Genomic DNA, 23,258 nt, shown 5'->3' with positions numbered 1-23,258 from the left:
TGCATAGGGGCACTTGTACCCCAATGTTCATAGCAGCATTCTCAACAGTCTCTTATGCTTTGGCTCTCTCCCACTCTAACCTCTTTTTTTTTTTTTTTTATTTCCCCTCCCCCATGGGTTCCTGTTAAGTTTCTCAGGATCCACATAAGAGTGAAACCATATGGTATGTGTCTTTCTCTGTATGGCTTATTTCACTTAGCATCACACTCTCCAGTTCCATCCACGTTGCTACAAAAGGCCATATTTCATTTTTTCTCATTGCCACGTAGTATTCCATAGTGTATATAAACCACAATTTCTTTATCCATTCATCAGTTGATGGACATTTAGGCTCTTTCCATAATTTGGCTATTGTAAGGAACCTCTTTAAAGGTGATCTTTCTTTTTGATGGGACGCTAATAACTATAATAATATCTTTTGACTTATTCTGTGTCAGCTCTGTGTTAAATACTTCACGCATACTGTTTCATATCTAATAGTTCTATGAGACAGGTGCTATAAGACAGGTGCTATTATCTATGAGACAGGTACCACCGCAGACAAAAGTTTAGAGAGGGTAAGTAATTTTGGCCAAAGTCACACAGTTTGAAAGTCATGGAGCCAGGAGTTAAGTTCAGGTATGTGACACCAAAGTCTGTGCTCTTAACTGCTGTCTCTATCAACCACATTTTTCTTGACAATTCTACGTTTATAATCTACACCAGAAGAATGGCTTCACTTGCATGCTCATCGGGGAGATCTTTGAGCTCATGTAAGTCTAAGAAGGGATGGTGATGTGGTGAAGGACTACATGTCAGTCTTTCCTTGAGCTCAGCCCTGGCCATTCCTGCCAAGGCGGCTCAGTCCTAGGCTCAAAATTCTGCAGACTCTCAGAATTCAGGGACTGGGTGTGGCACCAAAATTTCCAATCTCATTTTTTTTTTTAAATCTCCCCTATAAGGAATGCTTTCCAAGTCCTATCTCTTCCATGAAGAGAACTCAGACTTGATCATTTCATTAGAGCTCCAATGGAATGGGCATAGTTCAGTCTGGAGGTCTTAGAGATGCCTGCCACTTCCTTAAAAAAAGTCTGTTGTTCTGCTTTGGTTAACAGCTTTAGAAGGCAAAGAGCTTTCTAAAAGGGAGGAGCCATATGGTTTTGCCAAAGGGAATGGGATTGGGAAACCTTCCTTCAATAAGAAAAGACTGTAAACCCCCTAAGGGCTTCTAAATACTATCTCAAAAGGAAATCTGGGATTGGGAAGAAGAAACCACAATCAGAAGATCTGTGAGAGTCTAGTAAGTGGTGGCAGAGATTACTACTGGTGAGAAAAGCCGGCTGATTGTGTGGCGCCCTGAGGCTAAAAGGAAAAAGTAGTAGCTGGTTTGGGTCTTAGAAGGTCCCTGGGGCTGAGCAGTAAGGAGAGCCCCCTGGGAGTTCTCCAGCGCCTGCGTGTCCCTAGAGGCTGTTGTCTGTAATCTCCTTCTGCTGCTTCCAGACTCTTCTCTTTCCCCACACTGTTTCACTGGTGCTTCTCTGACTCCTGGACTGTGGCCCCTCTTCCCAACTCCCCAGGCAGTTCCTCTTTGTGGTTGCCTTCACCACCTTCCTGGTTAGCTGTGTGGATTATGACATCCTATTTGCCAACAAGATGGTGAACCATAGTCTTCACCCTACCGAGCCTGTCAAGGTCACTCTGCCAGATGCCTTTTTGCCTGCCCAGGTCTGTAGTGCAAGGTAAGGGCTGCAGAGTTCTGCTAACAGGTGGGGAATGGAATGGAATGTGAGGTAGTCACACATCCCCTAGCACACAGACTTGGCCTCGCCACATCCTTCAGGATAGCATCGTGTCTCCCAAGACTCCCCAAGGGCCACCCCTCCTTCCTTCCTTTTTCCTCCCCACTAGGATTCAGGAAAATGGCTCCCTTATCACCATCCTGGTCATCGCTGCTGTATTCTGGATCCATCGGCTTATCAAGTTCATCTATAACATTTGCTGCTACTGGGAGATCCACTCCTTCTACCTGCATGCTCTGCGTATCCCCATGGTGAGACTGGGAAGTTGAGCGGTTAGCACCACAGCCCAAGATGGCTTCTGTGGCTAGGGAAGGGTGGGGTGTATTCCTGGGCCTCGGGCATCCTCATCCGTCACTGGTAGGTCAGGGAGTGTCTGCTTAAAGGCTCTGCGCGCGGCTAGGCATAGAACCTCACGGCTAATGCGGGGAAGGAGTCGGGGCAACAGCCCACCTTCCCTGCCTTGTCTCTCTCCCACCCTACAGTCTGCCCTTCCATACTGCACGTGGCAGGAAGTGCAGGCCCGAATCGTGCAGACCCAGAAAGAGCACCAGATCTGCATCCACAAGCGCGAGCTGACAGAGCTGGACATCTACCATCGCATCCTCCGTTTCCAGAACTACATGGTCGCGCTGGTTAACAAATCCCTCCTGCCTCTGCGCTTCCGCCTGCCCGGCCTTGGGGAGGCCGTCTTCTTCACCCGTGGTCTCAAGTACAACTTCGAGCTGATCCTCTTCTGGGGACCCGGCTCTCTGTTTCTCAATGAATGGAGCCTCAAGGCTGAGTACAAACGTGGGGGGCAACGGCTAGAGCTGGCCCAGCGCCTCAGCAACCGCATCCTGTGGATCGGCATCGCCAACTTCCTGCTGTGCCCCCTTATCCTCATCTGGCAGATCCTGTACGCCTTCTTCAGCTACGCCGAGGTGCTGAAGCGGGAGCCCGGGGCCCTGGGAGCACGTTGCTGGTCACTCTACGGCCGCTGCTACCTCCGCCACTTCAACGAGTTGGAGCACGAGCTGCAGTCCCGCCTCAACCGAGGCTACAAGCCCGCCTCCAAGTACATGAATTGCTTCTTGTCACCTCTGCTGACGCTGCTGGCCAAGAACGGTGCCTTCTTCGCTGGCTCCATCCTGGCCGTGCTTATTGCCCTCACCATCTACGACGAAGATGTGCTGGCTGTGGAACACGTCCTCACTACCGTTACACTCCTGGGGGTCACCGTGACCGTGTGCAGGTGGGCCAGGGGCAGCAGGCGGGAGCAAGCAGGCTAGCGTTCCTGGGAAAGGCTTGCCTCTCACGGGGACCCTGATCCCCCTAGGTCCTTTATTCCGGACCAGCACATGGTGTTCTGCCCTGAGCAGCTGCTCCGCGTGATCCTCGCTCACATCCACTACATGCCTGACCACTGGCAGGGTAATGCCCACCGCTCGCAGACCCGGGACGAGTTTGCCCAGCTCTTCCAGTACAAGGCAGTGAGTGGAGTTGGAGTTAGGGCCTGCTAGAGACTGGCTAATAGCTCGGTGGTAAGGGCTGGGATCCCTCCTCCTCTCTTATGATCTGGGTCCCCTCCCTTTTAGGTGTTCATCTTGGAGGAATTACTGAGCCCCATTGTCACACCCCTGATCCTCATCTTCTGCCTGCGTCCACGGGCCCTGGAGATTATAGACTTCTTCCGCAATTTCACCGTAGAGGTCGTTGGTGTTGGAGATACCTGCTCCTTTGCTCAGATGGATGTTCGCCAGCATGGGCATCCCCAGGTACCGGGAGAGGACGGGCAGGTGGCCAGAGGCGATGCCGGCATTGTCTTTGGGCAAACTGAGCCAACGAATCACCACAAAAAGGCAGCCCTGCCTCTGGGCAGCCACTGCCCTGCCAGGGCGCACACTGCTTGGTAAACCGGAGCTAGGGCTGGATTTTAGCCTTCAACTTGCACCTTTGGCCACGTTCCCTTGAGAAAGGCACAAACCGAGCAACTAGTCCAGCACGCGACTACTCCTGGGGTGGGGCACCGGGGCCCCTGGACAAGATACAGCAGCACATTGTGGTCCGTCCTCCAGGGGCACAGCCTCCCCTCTAGCAGGAAAGGTACAAAAAGGGTTCCCGTCAGAGGACAGTCCTGCTCACTGTAGCCTCCCTTGTGCAGTGGCTGTCCGGTGGGCAGACAGAGGCCTCAGTGTACCAGCAAGCTGAGGATGGGAAGACAGAGTTGTCCCTCATGCACTTTGCCATCACCAACCCCGGCTGGCAGCCACCACGTGAGAGCACGGCCTTCCTCGGCTTCCTCAAAGAGCAGGTTCAGCGGGACGGAGCAGCGGCTGGCCTTGCCCAAGGGGGTCTGCTCCCTGAAAATGCTCTCTTTACGTCCATCCAGTCCTTACAATCTGAGTCTGAGGTGTGTTCCTGGGGCCTGGGCGGTGACGGGCAGCGTGTGCTCCAGGTGCTGGGAGTTGAGGACTGGACGTGGGGTGGAAGGGCGTACCTACCCTATCGGTTTCCTTCTGTCTCTTAAGTCTATTCCACTGAGTCCTGACACCCAGGATACTGGGGGACCCCGCAGCCTCCCTCCTGCCCTGGGAAGTCTACCCACCCGTTTTCTTTCACAGCCACTGAGCCTTATTGCAAATGTGGTAGCCGGCTCCTCCTGCCGGGGCCCCCCACTGCCCAGAGACCTTCAAGGCTCCAGGCACAGGGCTGAGGTCGCCTCTGCCCTGCGCTCCTTCTCCCCTCTGCACCCGGGTCAGGTCCCCACGGGCCGAGCCCCCAGCACCATGACAGGCTCTGGGTGAGTAGAGGTGGGCCGCGATGGGAGGACTTGGGAATAGACGCCAGCAACTTCTGTGGGTCAGAAATGTTGACAGCTGCTGTCTGTCTGTGCTGGGAGGGACAGGGTGGATGCCAGGACAGCCAGCTCCGGGAGCAGTGTGTGGGAAGGACAGCTGCAGAGCCTGGTGCTGTCGGAATACGCGTCCACCGAGATGAGCCTGCATGCCCTCTATATGCACCAGGTGAGTGGGCAGGAAGGGGCCGAGCCATGGGATCCAGGTGGCCGCTGAAAAAGAGAGGGTTTGGGGTGTGGAAAAGCAAGACCTGGGCTCAGAACCCTTCTCTGCCTTTTACCCACTCTGTAATCTCCATTCCCGCATATACCCTTTTACTATCCTTTTTAGCCAAGCTTACTTTCATCCAGCGCCTTTACCCGCTTTTTCCCTTGCCGAGAATCCACTTCCCTGAGATATGCGTATGGCTCCCCCGTTCTCTTTATTCACGTATCTGTTCTTACCTCCTCTGTGAGACCATCTCTGGCCACCCTGACTAAAAGCCTCCCTTGGTCACCCTCCTAAATCTTCCTGCTCTGTTTTTCTCCATAGCGTCTATCTGACATATTGTATTTTTCCCCCTCTTTATTTTATTGTCTATAACCCCACCCCATCCCCCAGTATATAAGCCATACAGGGCTGGGATTTTTGTCTATTTTGTTCACCGCTGTAGGCCCAGCACCTAGAAAAGTGCCTGGCACTTAGATGCGCAACCCATCTGTTCTTGACTTACATGACTACACAAAGTGAGGGTCATTACAGCTCTTACATTACACACAGATTTGTTCCAGGGACCTGCGGAGAATTTAACCTGTAAGATGTCATATGTGTGTTAACACACTGTTAACATGATGGTTACTCTGGGTTAGTGATTCTGGGTGAGGTGGTAAAAATGGGAACTGGGGGACACCATGGTGGGGGGCAGCTGTTTCAGACATCCTGTCCCCAACTAATGAGCCCCCCCACTTTTCAGCTCCACAAGCAGCAGGCCCAGGCCGAACCCGAGCGGCACGTGTGGCACCGCCGGGAGAGCGATGAGAGTGGGGAGAGTGCCCCTGAAGAGGGGGGAGAGGGCTCCCGGGCCCCCCAGCCTATCCCCCGCTCTGCCAGCTATCCCTGTGCTACACCCCGGCCTGGAGCACCTGAGACCACCACCCTGCAGGGGGGCTTCCAGAGGCGTTACGGGGGCATCACAGGTATCCAATGGCGGTTCAGGAGGACACAGAGCCTTGGGGGAAGGGTGGCTCTTTCCGAAGCCTCTTGGGGAGGAAAGAGGTCAGAGCAATCAGGCCCAAAGAGACTAACCCTCACCTCCACCCCGCATAGAACCTTTCTCCACATTTCTGTTTGGGTTCATTCTAAGGGTATGTTTACTTTTGTCTCTAGATCCTGGCACAGTACCCCGGGCTCCCTCTCACTTCTCTCGGCTGCCTCTTGGAGGGTGGGCTGAAGACGGACAGTCAGCATCAAGGCACCCAGAGCCTGTGCCCGAGGAGGGCTCGGAGGACGAGCTTCCCCCACAGGTGCACAAGGTAAGGGCTCCAGGACCCGAGAACAACTACCAGAAGTAGTAACTTCCAGGCTGAGGTCCAAGTCCCATGTGAGAGAAGGCAGCCCTCTCGTACAGAGATGCTGCTTCTCTCCTCCAACATACACTCCCATTTTCTTCCCTCACCTACTCTGAAATCAATTTCTGAAGGAATCAAGCTTTCCTTTTCCTTTGTCTCTAGGCTTTATTTGGGTCAGCAGCTAGCTAAAGACTATATCCACTACTAACCCTTTTCTCTCCACAGGTGTAGGCAAGGCTGAGGAAGGTCCCTATGTCCCAGGATGGAGGCCACTGTTGCCCTGCCATCCCATCCTCCCGCCACGGAGGGCTTCTCTGAGTGTCGCCCGGCTCCACGTGTGTGGTGTTTGTGTGTCCGTGCCCGGCCAAGGGAGGTGCCAACGCTGGGCTTGCCACAGCCCCAGGAGAGAAATTGGGGGCCTAGGAACCAAGGCACACAGGACTCTAGCCTCATTCCCAGGACCCCCCCCCCCCCTTGGCTCAGAGTGTGGTGCTAGAAACTGGTCCCCAGCCCAGCCCCAGTACTGCCACCTTCGCACCTGCCCCTGCAAGTCTCCAGAGGACTGCCCATCACAGAAGCTGCCAAGCAGGGAGCACCTGTGCCAACTGTGGAGTGGGGAGGTTGGGTCTGGACCCTCAACGTCTGCAGCCTCCCTCCCTCCACCCTGAACAGATGAGCAGCTCAGGCTGTGGCCCTTACCTCACCCCCACTTCTCTCCCAGTGCTGCAGCCTGCTCACTTCTCTCCTGCTTCCCGCACATTACTGGCGTGTATGCCGCTTGCTCCCGTTCTGTTCGCTTGCTCCCGTTCTGTTCAGCTTTTGCTTTGCACTGGTGTGGAGGCCCTAGCTCCCAGCTCCCCTCATGCTATCTTTTGACACTAAGAAGGAAGGTTTCTAAATTGCAGGAGCAGGATAGAAATTATTTGCTGCCCTCTCCCACTTTTAGGATGGGCCCCTGGGAGACTGAGGCCATCCTGGCCCCCATTGCTGCTTATTGTACCCCTTTACCGCCTGCACTTGGGACGGACTGGGCTGGAGTGAGCCCTTGGCTGTCTGCCTCCCAGCAAGAGAGCTCTGGCCTGTCTCCCGCTGACCCCTAGAGGGGGAATGGAGGCGCGACAGGAGGCCTTCGCCCTAGGCTTTGAGCTGCCGCGTTGCATGCTGGGATTCAGCTCCTACTCTCCGCCCCGCGCCTCGCCCAGGTCTGGTCCGCTGCGGGTGTGGTGAACCTTGCTGCCTGAGCTCGCAGCGGAAGGAGTAGGAACTGTGTACAGCTTGATAACCCTTAATAAAAAAAAAAGGGACTTTGACCAGGTTTTGGCTTGTTTTCTCGCGTGGCTAGGATTCTGAGAACGAGTGGGTTGCGTCTGATCCCCCAGGTGGCTGGGGCCCTATAGGAAAGGGGGCCTATGTCGTCACTCAGCTAAACCGAGCCAGCGTGCTAGCAAAAGTGCCATTTCCTAGCCATGGTTCCGCGGAGGTCAAGGTCTCCCGCTGGACGTGCGGTCAGATTTCGCGCCCTGCGCACGTGACCAGCCCGACTCCGCCCCTGTATTTTGCCTTTCCCGCGTGCACCTTAACTCCCGGCCCCTTCAGGGAGCTTGGCCAATGGGGACCCTAGGTAGGGGCTGAGGCCGCCCCCCGGTGGGCAGGGCTGCTGCGCCAGAGCCGCTCCAGTCAGATGCTCAACATTCCTTTGGGCCCGGACTTGGCAGGAGGGTCCTGCCTGGGCTGCGAGCGAGGGGCGGACTGACTGCCGAAGACGGCGTACGTGCCCTGCGTGAGTGCGTGTCGGCGGCGCGTGCGCGAAGAGAGTGGGTAGTGTGGCCGGACCCACGTGTGTCCCTGCCCGAGAGGCCCGCGGCTTGGCGCCCCTTGTCTCCATGACCCGAGACACCCTGGCATTTGCGTCCCGCCCTGAGCAGCCGGTCCCGTTCTCCCTTCCCGCAGTCCCCGCAGCCTCGGCCGGCGGCCACGCATTACCATGGTGACTGTGGGCAATTACTGCGAGGCCGAAGGGCCCGTGGGTCCGGTCTGGGAGAAGGGTGGCCTTAGTCCCTGCTTCTTCTTCACGGTTGTGCCCTCGATACTGATGGCCCTGGGGGCTCTGGCCTTGGTGCTAGCCCTTACCTGCAAGCGTCGGGAGTGGCCAGCTGGCTCCCGTGAGCTGTCTTGGAGCGCCGGCCCCCTTGTCCTTCCTTATGGGCTGCAGCTACTTCTGGCTACACTCCAGGTGACGCTGCCCCTAGCTACCCTGGTTGGCCGGGTGGGCACTACTGGGGGAGCCCCGCTGCCAGGCTACCTACTGCTGGCTTCCATATTTGGGACTCTGGCCAGCGCCTGTGGCCTGGGGCTGCTGGTGGTGGAACGCAATCAGGCCTGGCAAAGGCTAGCAATGGGCATCTGGATCGAGTTCAGGCACAGCTTGGGTCTCCTGCTCCTCTGGACTGTGGCGTTTGCAGCTGAGAACTTGGCCCTTGTGTCTTGGAACAGCCCACAGTGGTGGTGGGCAAGGGCAGACTTGAGCCAGAAGGTAAGGGACTTTGTGGGGAATGGAGAATCATGAGTGGCAAGGGCTGGGGAGAAAGACAGAATGTCTAGTCACACTGGCTCCACACTTTGGGATGCCTCTAAGGGAAAAAGGAGGAGGCCTGCTTGGCAGGTTGCTGATAGCCAGCTGGTGGGGTGTGTCTGTGCTGAGTCACTCTACATTTTTTTAAAGCCTGTTTGATGCTGGGCCCCTGAGCTGGGTGTGTGCCCTGCCCCATTCCCTAGCCCTGTTCTAAGTGGTAACAATGGCATTTTGGCCTTCCTTGATGCTCTCCCTACGCGTTTCATTCTAGGTCCAATTTAGCCTATGGGTGCTGCGGTATGTGGTCTCTGGAGGGCTTTTTATCCTGGGACTCTGGGCCCCTGGACTTCGTCCCCAGTCCTACGCCTTGAAGGTTAATGAAGAAGATCAAGATGTAGAGAGGTCCCAGGTACACCTGAATTTCTGAACCTTAGGGCCTGTCTTAATTTCATTGCCTGTCATCCTTTTTTGCCACCATAATACTTCTTTCTCAAATCTCAGTTTATGCCACACGAGGCTTTCTGACCTCATCAGGAATCATTTGGGGTCTAAGATAACTGGAAGCTGTAGTCCCATACATTTTCCCTAGAGGGGTTTGGCTAGGGCACTTCCTTTTTTTTTTTTTTTTTATTAATGTTGACTTATTTATTTTGAGTGTGTGTGCGAATGGGGAAGGAGCAGAGAGAGAGAGAGAGAGAGAGAGAGAGAGAGAGAATCCTAAGCAGGCTCCAGGCTCTGTGCTGTGAGTACAGAGCCCAATGTGGGGTTTGATCTTATGAACTGTGAGATCATGACCTGAGCCGAAATCAAGAATCTAGTCACTTAGCCGACTGAGCCACTCAGGTGCCTCTAGGACACTTCTCTCTGATTTCTGAGCTCTCCTCCCCTACGTGTTTTACATTCCTAGGTTCAGTCAACAGAGGAAGCACCAGGCTCTACCTGGCGAGACCTTGGCAGGAAGCTCCGCCTACTGAGTGGCTACCTGTGGCCTCGAGGGAGTCCAGCTCTGCAGTTTGTTGTGCTCATCTGCCTGGGACTCATGGGATTGGAACGGGGGCTGAACGTATTGGTCCCCATCTTCTACAGGAACATAGGTGAGGGGGGAAGGAGTGCCAGCTCAGCTCTTTCTGGTCCTTTATTCGGCCTGGTGAGGGGTGGGGGCCCAAACCTAGGAAGTGGGACAGTGTTAGGAGCTGGATAATCAGAAAGAGGCTGTGGCTGGTGCCCGGATCGGTTTCTTCTGAAGAGTGTCCTGGGGGCCATAAGTGGTCTCTGACTTATTTTCTCCACCATAGTGAACTTGTTGACTGAGAAGGCACCTTGGAGTTCCCTGGCCTGGACTGTTATCACCTATGTCTTCCTCAAGTTCCTCCAGGGCGGTGGCACTGGCAGCACAGGTATGAGGGATTCTGCTATCCCCCTGGCTGGTATTGGTCCCTCCCTGCCTTCCTCCCCCAAGCATCCCTCCCCTGGCCCCTTGGGGTTCTCAGACTTTTCATGTCTGGGTACTGGGCCAATGTCATTTGGCCCCTAAGCTCTACTGAGGCCTCCCCTGGCTCCCCCCAGGCTTTGTGAGCAACTTGCGCACGTTCCTGTGGATCCGGGTGCAGCAGTTCACATCGCGGCAGGTGCAGCTGCGCCTCTTCTCCCACCTGCATGAGCTCTCGCTGCGCTGGCACCTGGGGCGCCGAACGGGGGAAGTGCTACGGATTGTAGACCGGGGCACGTCCAGCGTCACAGGGCTGCTCAGGTGCCAGGCCAGTGGAAATGGAGTGGGGGAGGGTGGGGCTGGAGACACAGGAATGAAGGGGCTGTCCAGAGAAAGCACCCAGCTTCAGCTGCCTCTCCTTTTTTTTTTTTTTTTAACTTCAAGATTAGCATGCACCTGCTCTCATAATAAGACAAATAAAATGGAGCAAATATCTTATGTAATATCTTATAAATTTTACTTCTCCAAAGGTTCCCACTCCATCTAGTATGTTGAGTTCTGCTTTTTACATGTTCACACGTATATGTGGAGACTCACAGCACTAATATGATATTGGGGAGGGTTCTCATAAAACAAGCAGTATCATGACATAGGTATCATTCTTAGAGTTGCTTTATTAATAAGACATTAGGGAGATACATTCTTACTATGCATGAAGCTCCCTCTCATTCATTCTAATTGACATGGCATTCTGTGCTTGGGGCAGGTACAGTTTACTTAGCCACCCACCTCTTGAGGGTTAGTTAGCTTGATTCTGGTCTGTTGCTATTGAAAAACAAAACACTAGGGTGCCTGGGTGGCTCGGTTGGTTGAGCATCTGACTTTGCTCGGGTCATGATAACTCGGTTCGTGAGTTTGAGCCCCACGTCGGACTTTGCACTGATAGTGCGAAGCCTGCTTTGAATTCTCTGTCTCCCTCTCCCTCTCCCCCGTCCCGACTCATGCACGAATGTGCGCGCGTGCACTCTCTCTCTCTCTCTGTCTCGAAGATAAATAAACGTTTAAAAGAAAAAAGAAAAAGAAAACACCACGCTGAAATTCCTGGAGGCAGAGTTGCTGGCTCTAAGCCCCTCAACCTTTCTTTGTCGCTTGACTTGCCCTCCTAGCTACCTGGTGTTCAACGTCCTCCCCACCCTGGCCGACATCACCATTGGCATCATCTACTTCAGCATGTTCTTCAACGCCTGGTTTGGCCTCATTGTGTTCCTGTGCATGAGTCTTTACCTCAGTGAGTGCTGTTTGGTGAAGGCGTCTCCCGGAACTACGCCAGGGACTCCCTTGGGCATGAGTCCCGCCCCCACTCAGGTGGCCCACCACGGGGAGGTTGTAGATCAGTGGACTTGAATAAGCTCCTGCTGCTCCCCAACATGATGGGTTGGCCTCCTCCTCTGCCAGGGGAACCTTAGCTCAGCCTGGATGGAGGGCCAGGGAAGGGCATCCTGGTCACATTAGGGGCCTGCTGTGGGTACAGGGCAAGGAGAAACCTCATTTGTGTAACCAGATGCAGCTTGGCTTCACTTGGCCACCAATGAAGCATTTTCACACGCAAGGCTTTGCACAGGCTGCAAAGGTGTCTCTGTCACAGCCCCTTCCCTCAGGGAGCTTAGTGCTCTTTCCCTTTGGGAATCTGGGTCCCTGGCCTGTAGTACAGGGTTCACGTGTATGTGGCAGATAGTGGACATCCTCTTGTGGTCTCTGGTTTGGGGTGATGTCTTGATCGCTTCTCCCTCCTCCTCCTGTCCCTCGCAGTCCTGACCATTGTAGTCACTGAGTGGAGAACAAAGTTTCGACGTGCTATGAACCTACAGGAAAATGCCACCCGGGCACGAGCCGTGGACTCTTTACTAAACTTTGAGACGGTAATGAAGGCCTCGGTGGCAGTAGCGTGAGGCACAGTGGCTGGTGGAGCAGCGTGTCTGGGACCGGCGGGGCTGCTAGGGAGCTGGAAGGAGGGGGGGTGCTGTTTAAAATGAGGAAGAGGGGATTGGGGACCTGGAGGAAATAACCCAGGTGTAAACGCTGCAGCCACATCTTACAACCGTGGTTTGAATTCATCAGGTGAAGTATTATAACGCGGAAGGTTACGAAGTGGACCGCTATCGAGAGGCCATTGTCAACTATCAGGTGAGGATGCTAGTTTGAGGCCTGCCGAGAGCAATGGCCTAGCCTCGCGGAATTGCCAGGGCCAAGAGGAGTACGGTTCTGGCTGAAAATTTGAGGTTGAAGATGCCTGGGCCCAGGTTTGGATTTGGTGAGAGTGTATATGTGACATCCTCCCCCACCCTGCTAACCCCTGCTCCGTATTATTGCCCCAGGATTTGGAATGGAAGTCAAATGCTTCACTGGTTTTACTAAATCAGACCCAGAATCTGGTGATTGGACTTGGGCTCCTTGCTGGCTCCCTGCTTTGTGCGTACTTTGTCAGTGAGCAGAAGCTACAGGTCAGAGAATTGTGCTGGGGACAGGGCAGAGGGCCTATGTCTGGGCCCCCAGGTTCCTGGGTGGGAAGCGGGAAGGTGACAGCCTGAAGGCCTGTGACTCAGCACTTCTCTGTGGATCTTCACAAGGTTGGGGACTTTGTGCTGTTTGGCACCTACATCATCCAGCTGTACATGCCCCTCAACTGGTTTGGCACCTACTACAGGTAACTGATCTCCCACCCTCACCTGTTGAGGATGCACAGTTCTTTCCCCAACTCCTCAGAGGAGCCCCAGCCAGCACTGTTTTTGCAGGATGATCCAGACAAACTTCATCGACATGGAGAACATGTTCGACCTGCTGAAAGAGAAGACAGAAGTGAGTGAAGGGGGGGGGGGGGGGGGGGGGGGGGGTGGGGGGAAGTGGGAGCCCACACGGTGTTCCTGGTGTCTGGAGAGTACCAGACCTGTAATGGCAACATGCCTGGGTCCCACTCTCCCAGGTGAAGGACATTCCTGGAGCAGGGCCCCTGCGTTTCCAGAAGGGCCAGATAGAATTTGAGAATGTGCACTTCAGCTATACCAGTGGGTGAGCCCCCCTTTTGCCATCTCACAGCCCCCTTTCCCACCGTCCATATGCAATCTTGCCCCCATTCCCCACCCTCCCCATCCCCACCCCCCACGCCATCCCTGCTTTTCAGCCCACCACTGCCTAGAAAGAGAGCCTGAGCAGGGGAGGGGCAGGGCCTGGTAGCAGCTCTGCTGATGGAAGGGGGCACTGGGAGTGCAGCAGGCCTGCTGACCATGCCCACCCTTCCTTGCAGGCGAGAAACCCTACAGGATGTGTCCTTCACTGTCATGCCTGGACAGACACTGGCCCTGGTGAGAGGAGACCCAGCCCCTTGGCCCAGACTCCTTGAGTTTCCCTATTGTGGTGCTCATGGAAATTTGTGACCCAGGCTGTGGAGTCAGAATCCTGTCACAGTGGGCCACAGGATTGAATGTAGCAGCCTCCACGGACATTGGTGGCTTCTTGGAGAGCAAGCCTTAAAAGCCAGTGGGCCTGAAAATATTTTCCTTCTGTTTCCAATGCAACAGGTGGGCCCATCTGGAGCAGGGAAGAGCACAGTATTGCGCCTGCTGTTCCGCTTCTATGACCTCAGCTCTGGCTGCATCCGAATAGATGGGCAGGACATTTCCCAGGTAAGGTTGCTCGGGAGGAGTTTGTGATTTAGGGGCCTGTGTGTGAAAGAATAGCGTTCTGTGAAGTGCTGGCCACTCTCCGGGGAGAGAAGGAGATGTCACCCCTGCAGAAAGCTGCAGCAAGAGACCTCAGCCTTCTTGGCATTCCGTGGCCTATCCAAGTGAAGTAGTCATGAGCGTAAAAAGCGTATTTTCTCTTTGTAGACAGGGAAACAGACTCGGGAAGGTCGAGTGATTTGCCCCCACAGCTAGAATTATTTGGGGGGCTGGTGACAGGGTTCCTGTACCTCATCCCATGTGCTTCCCTCCAGTCCGTCCTATCTCCCGGGCCTGGGGCAGTCTCACAGGCTGAGGCATATGGTCTCTTGGCCCCAGGTGACCCAGATCTCCCTCCGGTCTCACATTGGAGTCGTGCCCCAGGACACCGTCCTCTTCAATGACACCGTCGCCAACAATATCCGCTATGGCTGCATCACAGCCGGGGATGAGGAGGTGGTGGCTGCTGCTCAGGCCGCGGGCATCCATGACACCATCCTGGCTTTCCCTGAAGGTGAGCTTCCCTGCAGAGTCCGTGCCCTGCCTGATTGAGTCCTGCTGTCCCCACCCCCCCGACCTCTGTTCCATCCCTTCCTGCCCGTCTGGTCACAGAAACCAAGTTTATTGTGTGTGACTTGAGGGAGGTGGGCGATATTCACAGGATACGAGACGCAGGTGGGCGAGCGGGGACTGAAGCTGAGTGGTGGGGAGAAGCAGCGTGTGGCCATTGCTCGCACCATTCTCAAGGCTCCAGACATCATTCTGCTGGACGAGGTGAGAACCCTGGGCAGCCCAGTCTCCTCCTTCCTCCTTTGCCTGTGGCCAGGCCATTCCTGGTGGGCAGTTTTCCCTCACGGATAGATATCATGAATCCCGGCTTCATAAAAACACCTTACGGTTCTCAAGTGCAGACAGATTCTTTTTGATTCCCGAGGCCTCCCTCAGCTAGCAGCTGGCATCCTCCTTCCATGGGGATTTGGGGTGGCAGGGGCAGGTTTACACAGATCCTCTCTGTAGGCAACATCGGCGCTGGATACGTCTAATGAGAGGGCCATCCAGGCTTCTCTGGCCAAAGTCTGTGCCAACCGCACCACCATCGTAGTAGCACACAGGTACAGGACCGGGGCAGCAGGCGGCAGGGGGCCCACTCGTGTTGTGTGGTGCATAACCCAGTTCTGATTTCTCAGGCTCTCAACTGTGGTTGATGCCGACCAGATCCTCGTCTTCAAGGATGGCTGCATTGTGGAGAGAGGACGGTAAGGAACACAGCAGGATGAATAAGGCAGGGCCTCTGAATTGGGGGCCCCAGGAAAAGGTGAAATCCCAGGAGTTTCTGAAAGGGATCTCCCTTGCCAATCGCACTCATCTCTGTGGGCTGCTGGTGAGGACTCTTGGGGTTGAACTGATAGCTGGGATCTACACTTTCCACTTTGCCCCAGGCACGAGGCTCTGTTGTCCCGAGGTGGGGTGTATGCAGAGATGTGGCAGCTGCAGCAGCGGGGACAGGAAGAAGTCTCTGAAGACACCAAATCCCAGACTGAGACACAGTGACAAGAGTTGTGGCCACTTCCCTCCAAGAGGAAAACTCAGAAGGGAATAAGATGTATCCCTTTTCCCAGTATATTTCATGCTGGGGTTGGGGTATGTTGCTAGCTATAGTGAGAGCAAAGAACCTTTCAGAAAAGCACTTTTTGGGGAAATAAAAGTGTGGACTATGCCAGGATCCTTGTGACTTTGATGTGGGGTACTGCCGTGGGCCTCTACACTTAAGTCAGGGGAGCATTCTTGATAGGACCCCCCTGGTTTCGGTTGTAGAGGAGAAAGAAACACAGCACTTGGAGGTCTTATTGACTGCCAAGATCCTTTATTCTTTGCAGGCCCCTCCTTGTCCCCTCGGCATGAGGCAGCCCCAGTGTAAGGGGGATTACATGATGTAGGGAGCTGAACGGGGCCTGGCCGGCATCCCCCGAGGCCCAGCCGCTGGATGGTTCTAGCCGCTCTCTCCTATGCAGCTGGAGAGGCCAGTGGGGCCTTCTGTGGGCTGGGCTCCACAGCTGTTCCTCCTGACGCTCCCTGGAGGGGGCCTCCGTTTCTTCTTCTCCTCAGTCTTCCAGGCTGCTCCCAGCCTCCTCTCCCTCTGTACCCTAGAGGTGTGAGGGCCACAGTCCTCCTCAGCCGAGCCTCCCTCCCCAAGCCCAAGGCCCTAGCACAGGCTGCAGTTGGACGGCTTCAAGGTGCGACTTTGCGCCTGGAGCAAGGAAGGGGGAAGGAAGGGAAGGAAGACAGGGTGCGACGTCAAGGAAATGAGGGACAGTCCTCACTTCAGAGCCCAGCGTGGGCTAGAGTCACACCAAAAACAAAAGGATAACCACCATTCCACACTCTCTACCACTTGAAGAAAGCCCCCCAAACTCCCAACGCAGGACCTCAACTCCCCCCACCCAGTCCTCATACCTGCTGCCGTTGGTATTCTGCCTCACTTGCTGATAGTGCTTGTGCTAAAGCTAAGTCTTCTTCCTCCTGAGAACTGAGAGGGAGGAACAGCTTAAACTAGGTGACAATAATATCTGAAACATGAGTGTCTTATCTGTTAGGCATCGCCGTGCTAAGCACTTCTGAGTATTATCTCAATCTCCACACAACCCTATAAGTAGGTAGGTATTAGTACTGTTCCATTTTAGAGGAAACTAAGAACCTTATAACCTTATAGGTTAAAAGAACTTGTCAGAGATCATATAGTTAATCTTCATTTTGAGCCCAAGTGCCTAACCATCATGCTACATGGGGTTGGAGTAGTCCCTCGTACCTCCCTCCAATCTGAGCTTTTGCCCGCATCCCATCGTCTTTCACCAGAGTAGGTACCTTGGGACCTGGGGTTTGGTCTCTGCCAGGGACAGTTCTAGGGCTCGTTGCAGAGCCTCATCCTCACTCTGTAAAAAGGAGAGAGACCAGTTGCCTTGGACTTTATTCTCCGTGTGGGTTTCCTTCTGTCCATCCAACCTCTACCCAACTCACCAAGCCATTCTGCAGAGCAATCACCGGAGGGGCTGTCCGGGATGGAGACTGGGTTGTGGCTCTATGGCAGACATTCAAGAGGCTGAGGTCAGAGATGCAAAGGGGAAAAAGGGAGAGGAGAAACAGGCAGGCCTACCTGCTGGGAGAGGTAGATGAAGGCAATGTCCGACTCGGGCTGGGGATGGTGCTTGTAGAAGAAGCTTGTGCTCTGGAGATGGCAGCAAGTCTGTAGAGAAGAGACACTCTTGGCATGCTTCCAAGGATAGCTTGCAGGCTCCTCCCAGGCCTTACCCAGGAAGTCAGGAGGGGAGTTCCTCCAAACAGTCTAGAAAAATAGGCACTTGAAAACGAAGCTAAAAGACTCCCCTAGCCAAAGGCAACAGGTTTGAAGCTCCCCAACTTGTAATGAAAGAGGCTGAGTAAGTTCCAAAAGGATGGGGAGATCCTAAAGGCACAAGTACTGGACTTGGTTGCAATTACCCTGCCCGGCTGGTTGGGTGACCCTCCCCAGAGCAATCATGGTCCAGTGGGTGACGGTGCTTGATGCAGAAGTTTCGGCCACAGCGTTCACAGGTCAGTTTCATCATTTCTCGCTGCCGGCAGCCAGAGCGTTCACACTTATTGGTGAAGATCTGAGGTGGAGTGGGAAGGTTTGCCTCTGCTGAGACTCTGACCCCCACTTCTCGAACCCCATCATAACAGCTGTTCCAGTTTGCAAGCATCCATGGTCCCAGCTAGGTCATGGCTAACCCCTCCAATGCTTACCTTACGTTTTTGCTGTGCTGGATCTGAGCGACAGTCTCGGTCAATATGCTCCCCCACAGCACGGTCAGGGGGCTCCCCTCTGGCCACAGGTACAGGCACATTACAGAGTGGGCATACAGGTACCTGGATATCCTAGAGTTAAGGAGCAGGGTTCAGTCTGTGGCCCGCTCCCAGTCCAACCAAATATCTGGTCCTGAAACAGCCTCCCTGAAAGAACCTGGATATGCCCCCTATAACGCACAAGGAAACAATGTTTGCACCGCTGAGCCTCAAAGCAATAAAGCAGAGGAAAAGAGAGGCAGAGGGATTCCGGAGATGCTGCATGCTTTCTCCACCCGCCCCCTCTCACCCTCAGACCGCCCCCTCACCTTTTGGTAAGCAGACCCACAGTGATGCTGGGCGTAGGCCACATGGTCTGCGCAGAAGATGCCCGAGCAGGCGTCGCACTTCAGCGGCAGAAAATCTGCAAGAAGTGGGTCGGATTGCAGGCCCAGCGGGACCTCGACGTCGTTCCCACTCACTCAAGCCTTCCACTCGGTAAGGAAAAACGGCCACCGGGTTTGCAGCAAACTATACCCGTTCCTAGGCGCCATCTCCTTAGCCACGCCCCCTTAGCCACCGCCCCCAACTTCGATCCCCGCCCTCCTCTGGCACTTCCAGCCCCGGAGCCCACCCTTCGCCCCACCTTCAGCTCCAAGCCCCGCGGGCCCGGCCCCGCCCCCCGCGCGCTCCGCTCCTCACCCAAGCGCTGACAGCTCGGCTCGGAACAGTGAGCCCCGAGGTCCGGAAACTCCATCGCTGGACCGGGCGGGGCCGGCTGGCCGAAGAAGCGGCGCTGATCGTGTCTAGGGCTCCCGCGCCGGGTCCAGGCCACGACCCCGCACTCTGGGGGGCTCCCAGCCCCGCCCTTTCCTGTCCCCCGCCCAGCCCGAGTTACCGGAGCCTGAGCCCTTCCCGACCAGCGGGGTCCCACTCCTCCCCCGGCGCGCGCGGGCGCACTGACGTCATCGCGCAGGGCGGGCACGTCCGGCGCAGTCTCGGGGCGGCGGGAGGAGCGCCCTTGCAGAGGAGAGCTCCGCCCTTCCCTGCTGGGTGAGGCGAGGGCGTGGCCGCGCGCGGCGCGGGGATCTTGCGCGCCGGTTTTGCTCCCAGAAAAGCGAAAGGACCGGCGAGGACGAGGGTAGATATCTTGGGGAAGGCGGGCTGGGGTAGCTTGGGGTCTTTTACAGTTGGGTCCCTTGCCCGCTTCTCGCTCTCACACTTTCCCCCTCGCCCTTTCGTTCGCTGCCACGGCTGCACTTCCTGTCCACGAGCTGAAGATTCCCATATTTCCTCGAAGTGCAGAATTTTCTGCGGATCTGCGGATCCTTCCTCCAGGTTTAGCTCTGATGCCCTTTCCGTAAGACTTCCCTGACCCTCCCCAGTACCTGCTCTGTGATCTCCCTGGTTCTGTGCTAGCACCCACATCACCTTATTGTAATCAGCTGGTCACACAGGCGCACATAAATGTACTGGGAAATCAGGGACCACGTCTCCCTAGTTCTGGGTCCCTAGCACCCAGCGCAGTGCCTAGAATTGTGTGGTTTTGTTTATGTGGGTTTGATAGTATTTCAAAAAGTGTTTTTAGAAGTAAAGTTGTTTTGCTGTAAGAATGAAGTAAGTTGTGTCAGGCTGTCATGGTCTCCTCTGTTCTCACAGGTAGGAACTCAGCCCCTCAGCTGCTGAGGCGCCCCTGGGAGCTTATTAATAAAAACATATGGGCGCCTGGGGGGCTCAGTCGGTTAAGCATCCGACTCTTGATTTCGGCTCAGGTCATGATCTCACGGGTTGGTGAGATCAAGCCCCGAGTCAAGCTCTGTGCTGACAGTGCAGAGTCTGCTTGGGATCCTCTTTCTCTCTTTCTCTCTCTCTCTCTCCCCCTCCCCCTCTGCTCCTACCCAGCTCACTCTCTCTGAAAATAAAAATAAAATAAACTTAAAAAAAAAAAAGCTTAATAGGGGCGCCTGGGTGGCTCAGGCAGTTAAGCGTCCGACTTAGCTCAGGTCATGATCTGGCAGTTTGTGAGTTCGAGCCCCACATTGGGCTCTGTGCTGACAGCTCCGAGCCTGGAGCCTGCTTCGGATTCTGTGTCTCCCTCTCTCTCCCTGCCCCTCCCCTGCTCGCATTCTGTCTCTCTTTCAGAAATAAATAAACATTAAAAAATATTTTTTAAAATGAAATAAAAAATTTAAAAAGCTTAATCAAAACATATGAAGAAGCAACTGGATGATATATGCAAAGACATGTCATACAGGGCAAATATATACATTTCAGGAACCCCCAGTCTGGGGTGGACAAGTATCTTTTTAAGTCAAAACCTGAAGGATGAGTGCATGATAGCTAAGTTAAGGCTAAGGGAGAGAGGAGTAGAGTGGAAGGAGATGGTATCCCAGGCAGAGGAATCAGCAGGGACAAAGACCCGGAGATAAGAGAGGGAACGAGGTCTTTACATCAACTTTAAGAAAGCTTGGGGCATCTGGATCTTAGGGTATAAAAAGCAACCTGGAGGGGAAGCTGGAGAGCTAGCAGGGGTCACATTAGCTCAGATAGTGGAGGCCACAGTAGTATTGAGAACTTCAACATAAATATAACAAGAGACTACAGATAGCTTTAAGTAGGGGAGGAACATGATCAGGTTTGTATTTGGGGAAGATCACGCTGGCTTCAGAGTGGAGAACAGATCAGAGGAACTAGGAGATCGGAAGAAGGGAGACCAGATAGGATACCAGCTGCTACAATCCAAGCAAGAGATGATAATGGCTTGAACTGGAGTGGGGGCAGTGTTTAGAATTAGAGTTCAGTAAGGAGTTTAGGTATGAGATAGATATTTTAAAATAAGTAAATTTTCTGGGGTGCATGGGTGGCTTAGTTAAGTGTCCAACTTCGGCTCAGGTCATGAGCTTAAGGTTCATAGGTTTGAGCCCCGTGTTGGGCTCAGTGCTTATAGTGTGGAGCCTGCGTGGAATACTCTTCCTTTCCTTCTCTTTGCTCCTCCCCTACTCGCACATGTGCACAGTCTTTCTCTTTCTCTCAAAAAAATAAAAGTAACTTTCCAATATATCACTGAAAGGATAAAATGAAAGGGGGGAATTCTATTTTCCCAGAGCAATTATGAAGTACTTAGAAAAAAACATTTTAAGAAAAATCCCAACCTTATCTGCAGGAAACACCTTGACTTACCTCTATGCAAAAGCTCAGCCAAATGGGGTTAGTGTATGGGGTACACTTTGGCCATTCCTTCAGGGAAATTCTGGCTGTTGCTTCCCTCAACCCACCCTCACACCCTGGGGTGGCTCAGGACAACCATGTTTCTGCCCTCCCAACGATGATTGGTCTGGGGGTAATCATCTGACACATACTAGGTATCTAGGCTTGTGTTGCCCCAAAAGCATAGCCTGAGATAAGGATCTGGGTGCAGGTGGTTCATGTGGGAGGTAATCCCAGCCAAAGTAGGAGACGGAGACAAGGAAGGAAAGAAAACCAATAGAGAATGTTATTGAGGGGCACCTGGGTGATTCAGTCGGTTGAGCATCCAACTTTGGCTCAGGTCATGATCTGGCGGTCTGTGAGTTCGAGCCCCGTGTTGGGCTTTGGTGACAGCTCAGAGCCTGGAGGTTGCTTCAGATTCTGTCCTGTCTCCCTCTCTCTCTCTGCCCCTCCCCCACTCTCTGTCTCTCTGTCTCTGAAAAATGAATAAATGTTAAAAAAAAAAAAAAAAGGAATGTTACTGAGGGGCACCTGGGTGGCTCAGTGACTCATGATCTCACGGTTCATGGGTTCAAGACCCACGTCAGACTCTGCACTGGCAGTACGGAGCCTGCTTTGGGTTCTCTCTCTCTCCTCTCTCTCTGCCCCTCCCCTACTCACACACAGTCTCTCTCTCAAAAATAAATAAACATTAAAAAGAAAAAGAATGTTATTGAGCTGATTACCACTGTGGTAATAGGAGCTCAGTTCCACTGGGATATAGAATGCCCCTCAGAATTGTCTTTCTAAAGGACAGAAGGCTGGGCGGACTCCTGTCTGCCGTAAGTTGGGGATTGTTGCTGGGGGTGATAACTCTCCCACACCCACTTGGCACAGCCAATCTGCACCTGTGTGTGAGCTGACTGAGCTATGGAGGCTTTGCCCCGGGGCCAGAAATGGTGAGGCTGGGTTTTGAGGTGGGAAGCCAGTCAGGCTTATAGGAACTGTCCCCAGCAGTAGCTGAAGTCATAGATGGACCAAGCAAATGTGGCCGGGGCACCAGGAGCATCTGCTGTATTTGGCTATACGGCCAATCAGATTCTTTCCCAAGAATTTGTAATTGAGGCCAAGAGAATCAGTATTCATAATATATAAGCTATAGGATGGCCATCTGTCATACTGACTGGGGGACGGGAGAGGAGATTGCTATCTGCAATCCTCTGTTATCTGCAGTGGGACACAGTGAGCTCCATAAAAAGAGGTTAATCTTGTGGCTCACACATTTGGGCTTAAGTCATATCATGACCTAAGTCTTTTGCCTCCTCCCAAAGTCTACACCCCGATAAAACTATGGCTAACTGCTATTATTTCATTGATTTCATTTTGTCTGTTTTAAGATAGTTATGAGTCATCCCAGTAGATTCAGGGTATTTCTCAAGGCTTTGTCAGAATCTCTGATCACAGGCTGATGACATTGTGAAGGCTCTTGATGCAGGTGTGCATGTGAGGGCCCTTTGCCATGGGGGTCCAGCTTTTGACATAGGTCCCTAGGAAAGAACAGTTGTTGAAGAACCTGCCATTTGTGAACTCCAGAACTCCGTATCTGTGAAATCCACCATCAGTTCTGTTAGATTGAAACTAACAAATTGCTATTATTTGACTATTTTTTTAACTTAAAATGTTTCCATGCAGCATATATCATGGGCAAGAATTGTGTTTCTCTGACCTTCTATCTAATCCTCAGCCTGCTGGGATTTTGACCCCAGACATGAAAGCAAACAGTTACTGTCTGAGAGTATGGTTTAAAGTCCACACACCTTAAACACAGATGTGTCCAATGTCTATGTACCTCTCTCTGCCCTTCAAGCTTCTGCCATTTGCTACTAATAATACATAAGAAGAAAGTATTAGATAGGATTCAGGCAAAGCTGCCGTAACAGAGACTCAAAAACAGTGGCACAAATGAGAAAGAAGCTTAATTTCTCGTTTGGGTAATAATCCAGGGCTTGGACACCTCCTATTTTGTGGCTCCACCATCCTAAGCTGTTGCCTTTGTCCATATGGTCCCAAATGAGTCCTTGCTCCAGGCAGCAGAGTGAGAGGGAAGAAAAGGAGAGCGCTCCCTACAACTTAAGGGCATGACCCTGAATTTGCATACATCACTTATGTGCACTTCGGATAGTCACATGATCTCCGTCATGCTCATTCCCTAGCTGGGAAATGTAGTCCTTAGCTGGATAGTCATGTGCCCAGATAAAATTTCAATTATTTTATCAGTGAAAGAAAGCAGATATTTGGGAGAAAGCTACTGTCACAAGGGGAGATAAAGGATAAATTTTGTGGTATGTGGACCATCTTGAGTTTGAAGTAGTAAAGA

General features: G+C 53.4%; 3 protein-coding genes and 1 long non-coding RNA gene across 12 annotated transcripts in view; 2 read left to right on the top strand and 2 right to left on the bottom strand.

Moving 5' to 3' along the window:
• ATG9A (autophagy related 9A) overlaps positions 1-7,469 on the top strand; it is a 10,400-nt gene extending 2,931 nt beyond the window's left edge. For all 7 annotated transcript variants that reach the window (XM_040476329.1, XM_040476323.1, XM_040476322.1 and 4 more), the window contains 12 exons: positions 688-752; positions 1,557-1,718; positions 1,888-2,029; positions 2,261-3,009; positions 3,094-3,247; positions 3,353-3,532; positions 3,919-4,167; positions 4,379-4,557; positions 4,663-4,780; positions 5,565-5,787; positions 5,978-6,123; positions 6,385-7,469. In XM_040476329.1, the coding sequence (XP_040332263.1) occupies positions 688-752; positions 1,557-1,718; positions 1,888-2,029; positions 2,261-3,009; positions 3,094-3,247; positions 3,353-3,532; positions 3,919-4,167; positions 4,379-4,557; positions 4,663-4,780; positions 5,565-5,787; positions 5,978-6,123; positions 6,385-6,390 (2,373 nt within the window). In that variant the 3' untranslated portion in view covers positions 6,391-7,469. The remainder of the gene's footprint in view (positions 1-687; positions 753-1,556; positions 1,719-1,887; positions 2,030-2,260; positions 3,010-3,093; positions 3,248-3,352; positions 3,533-3,918; positions 4,168-4,378; positions 4,558-4,662; positions 4,781-5,564; positions 5,788-5,977; positions 6,124-6,384) is intronic.
• A 358-nt stretch (positions 7,470-7,827) lies between these two features.
• On the top strand, positions 7,828-15,599 carry ABCB6 (ATP binding cassette subfamily B member 6 (LAN blood group)). Its single transcript, XM_040476321.1, has 19 exons — positions 7,828-8,692; positions 9,003-9,140; positions 9,639-9,825; positions 10,027-10,128; positions 10,298-10,481; positions 11,327-11,448; positions 11,970-12,079; positions 12,279-12,344; positions 12,536-12,661; positions 12,788-12,864; positions 12,953-13,016; positions 13,141-13,226; positions 13,462-13,519; positions 13,736-13,840; positions 14,216-14,390; positions 14,538-14,650; positions 14,894-14,988; positions 15,064-15,132; positions 15,316-15,599. The coding sequence occupies exons 1-19, from the start codon at positions 8,144-8,146 to the stop codon at positions 15,425-15,427; spliced, it is 2,538 nt and encodes an 845-aa protein (XP_040332255.1). The 5' UTR covers positions 7,828-8,143; the 3' UTR covers positions 15,428-15,599.
• LOC121031103 (uncharacterized) lies at positions 10,815-12,995 on the bottom strand. Its single transcript, XR_005790550.1, has 2 exons — positions 12,887-12,995; positions 10,815-11,987 (listed from the first exon to the last, which is right to left on the bottom strand). It is a non-coding gene; the product is annotated as an uncharacterized LOC121031103 (long non-coding RNA).
• A 119-nt stretch (positions 15,600-15,718) lies between the features above and the next one.
• Positions 15,719-18,646, bottom strand: ZFAND2B (zinc finger AN1-type containing 2B). Of its 3 annotated transcripts, none has more exons than XM_040476346.1 (9): positions 18,398-18,646; positions 18,025-18,119; positions 17,657-17,788; positions 17,372-17,523; positions 17,028-17,117; positions 16,892-16,973; positions 16,739-16,806; positions 16,331-16,403; positions 15,719-16,124 (listed from the first exon to the last, which is right to left on the bottom strand). In XM_040476346.1, the coding sequence occupies exons 1-9, from the start codon at positions 18,450-18,452 to the stop codon at positions 16,080-16,082; spliced, it is 792 nt and encodes a 263-aa protein (XP_040332280.1). In that variant the 5' UTR covers positions 18,453-18,646; the 3' UTR covers positions 15,719-16,079. The 3 variants fall into 3 exon arrangements, with proteins under 3 accessions (XP_040332280.1, XP_040332277.1, XP_040332278.1); XM_040476343.1 differs by having other exon boundaries at positions 15,719-16,020; positions 18,398-18,645; XM_040476344.1 differs by having other exon boundaries at positions 16,892-16,952; positions 18,398-18,643.
• Positions 18,647-23,258: the final 4,612 nt, after the last annotated feature.

This window comes from Herpailurus yagouaroundi, unplaced genomic scaffold, assembly GCF_014898765.1.
Source record: "Herpailurus yagouaroundi ecotype Mexico unplaced genomic scaffold, PumYag 140, whole genome shotgun sequence".
NCBI classification, from domain to species: domain Eukaryota; kingdom Metazoa; phylum Chordata; class Mammalia; order Carnivora; family Felidae; genus Herpailurus; species Herpailurus yagouaroundi.
Note: the sequence above shows the minus strand (reverse complement) of the source record. Positions and strands in the feature narration are given on the sequence as shown.

Bases quoted from the DNA above. Each gene is read 5' to 3' on its own strand.
- ABCB6 (XM_040476321.1), top strand. From the start codon at position 8,144: ATGGTGACTGTGGGCAATTACTGCGAGGCCGAAGGGCCCGTGGGTCCG. The intron at 10,129-10,297 runs GTATGAGGGATT...GGCTCCCCCCAG, and splicing joins CGGTGGCACTGGCAGCACAG to GCTTTGTGAGCAACTTGCGC. The intron at 14,989-15,063 runs GTACAGGACCGG...CTGATTTCTCAG, and splicing joins ACCATCGTAGTAGCACACAG to GCTCTCAACTGTGGTTGATG.
- ZFAND2B (XM_040476346.1), bottom strand. From the start codon at position 18,452: ATGGAGTTTCCGGACCTCGGGGCTCACTGTTCCGAGCCGAGCTGTCAG. The intron at 16,974-17,027 runs GTAGGCCTGCCT...CTCTGACCTCAG, and splicing joins TCATCTACCTCTCCCAGCAG to CCTCTTGAATGTCTGCCATA. The intron at 16,125-16,330 runs GTATGAGGACTG...TCCTTGCTCCAG, and splicing joins CAGAATACCAACGGCAGCAG to GCGCAAAGTCGCACCTTGAA.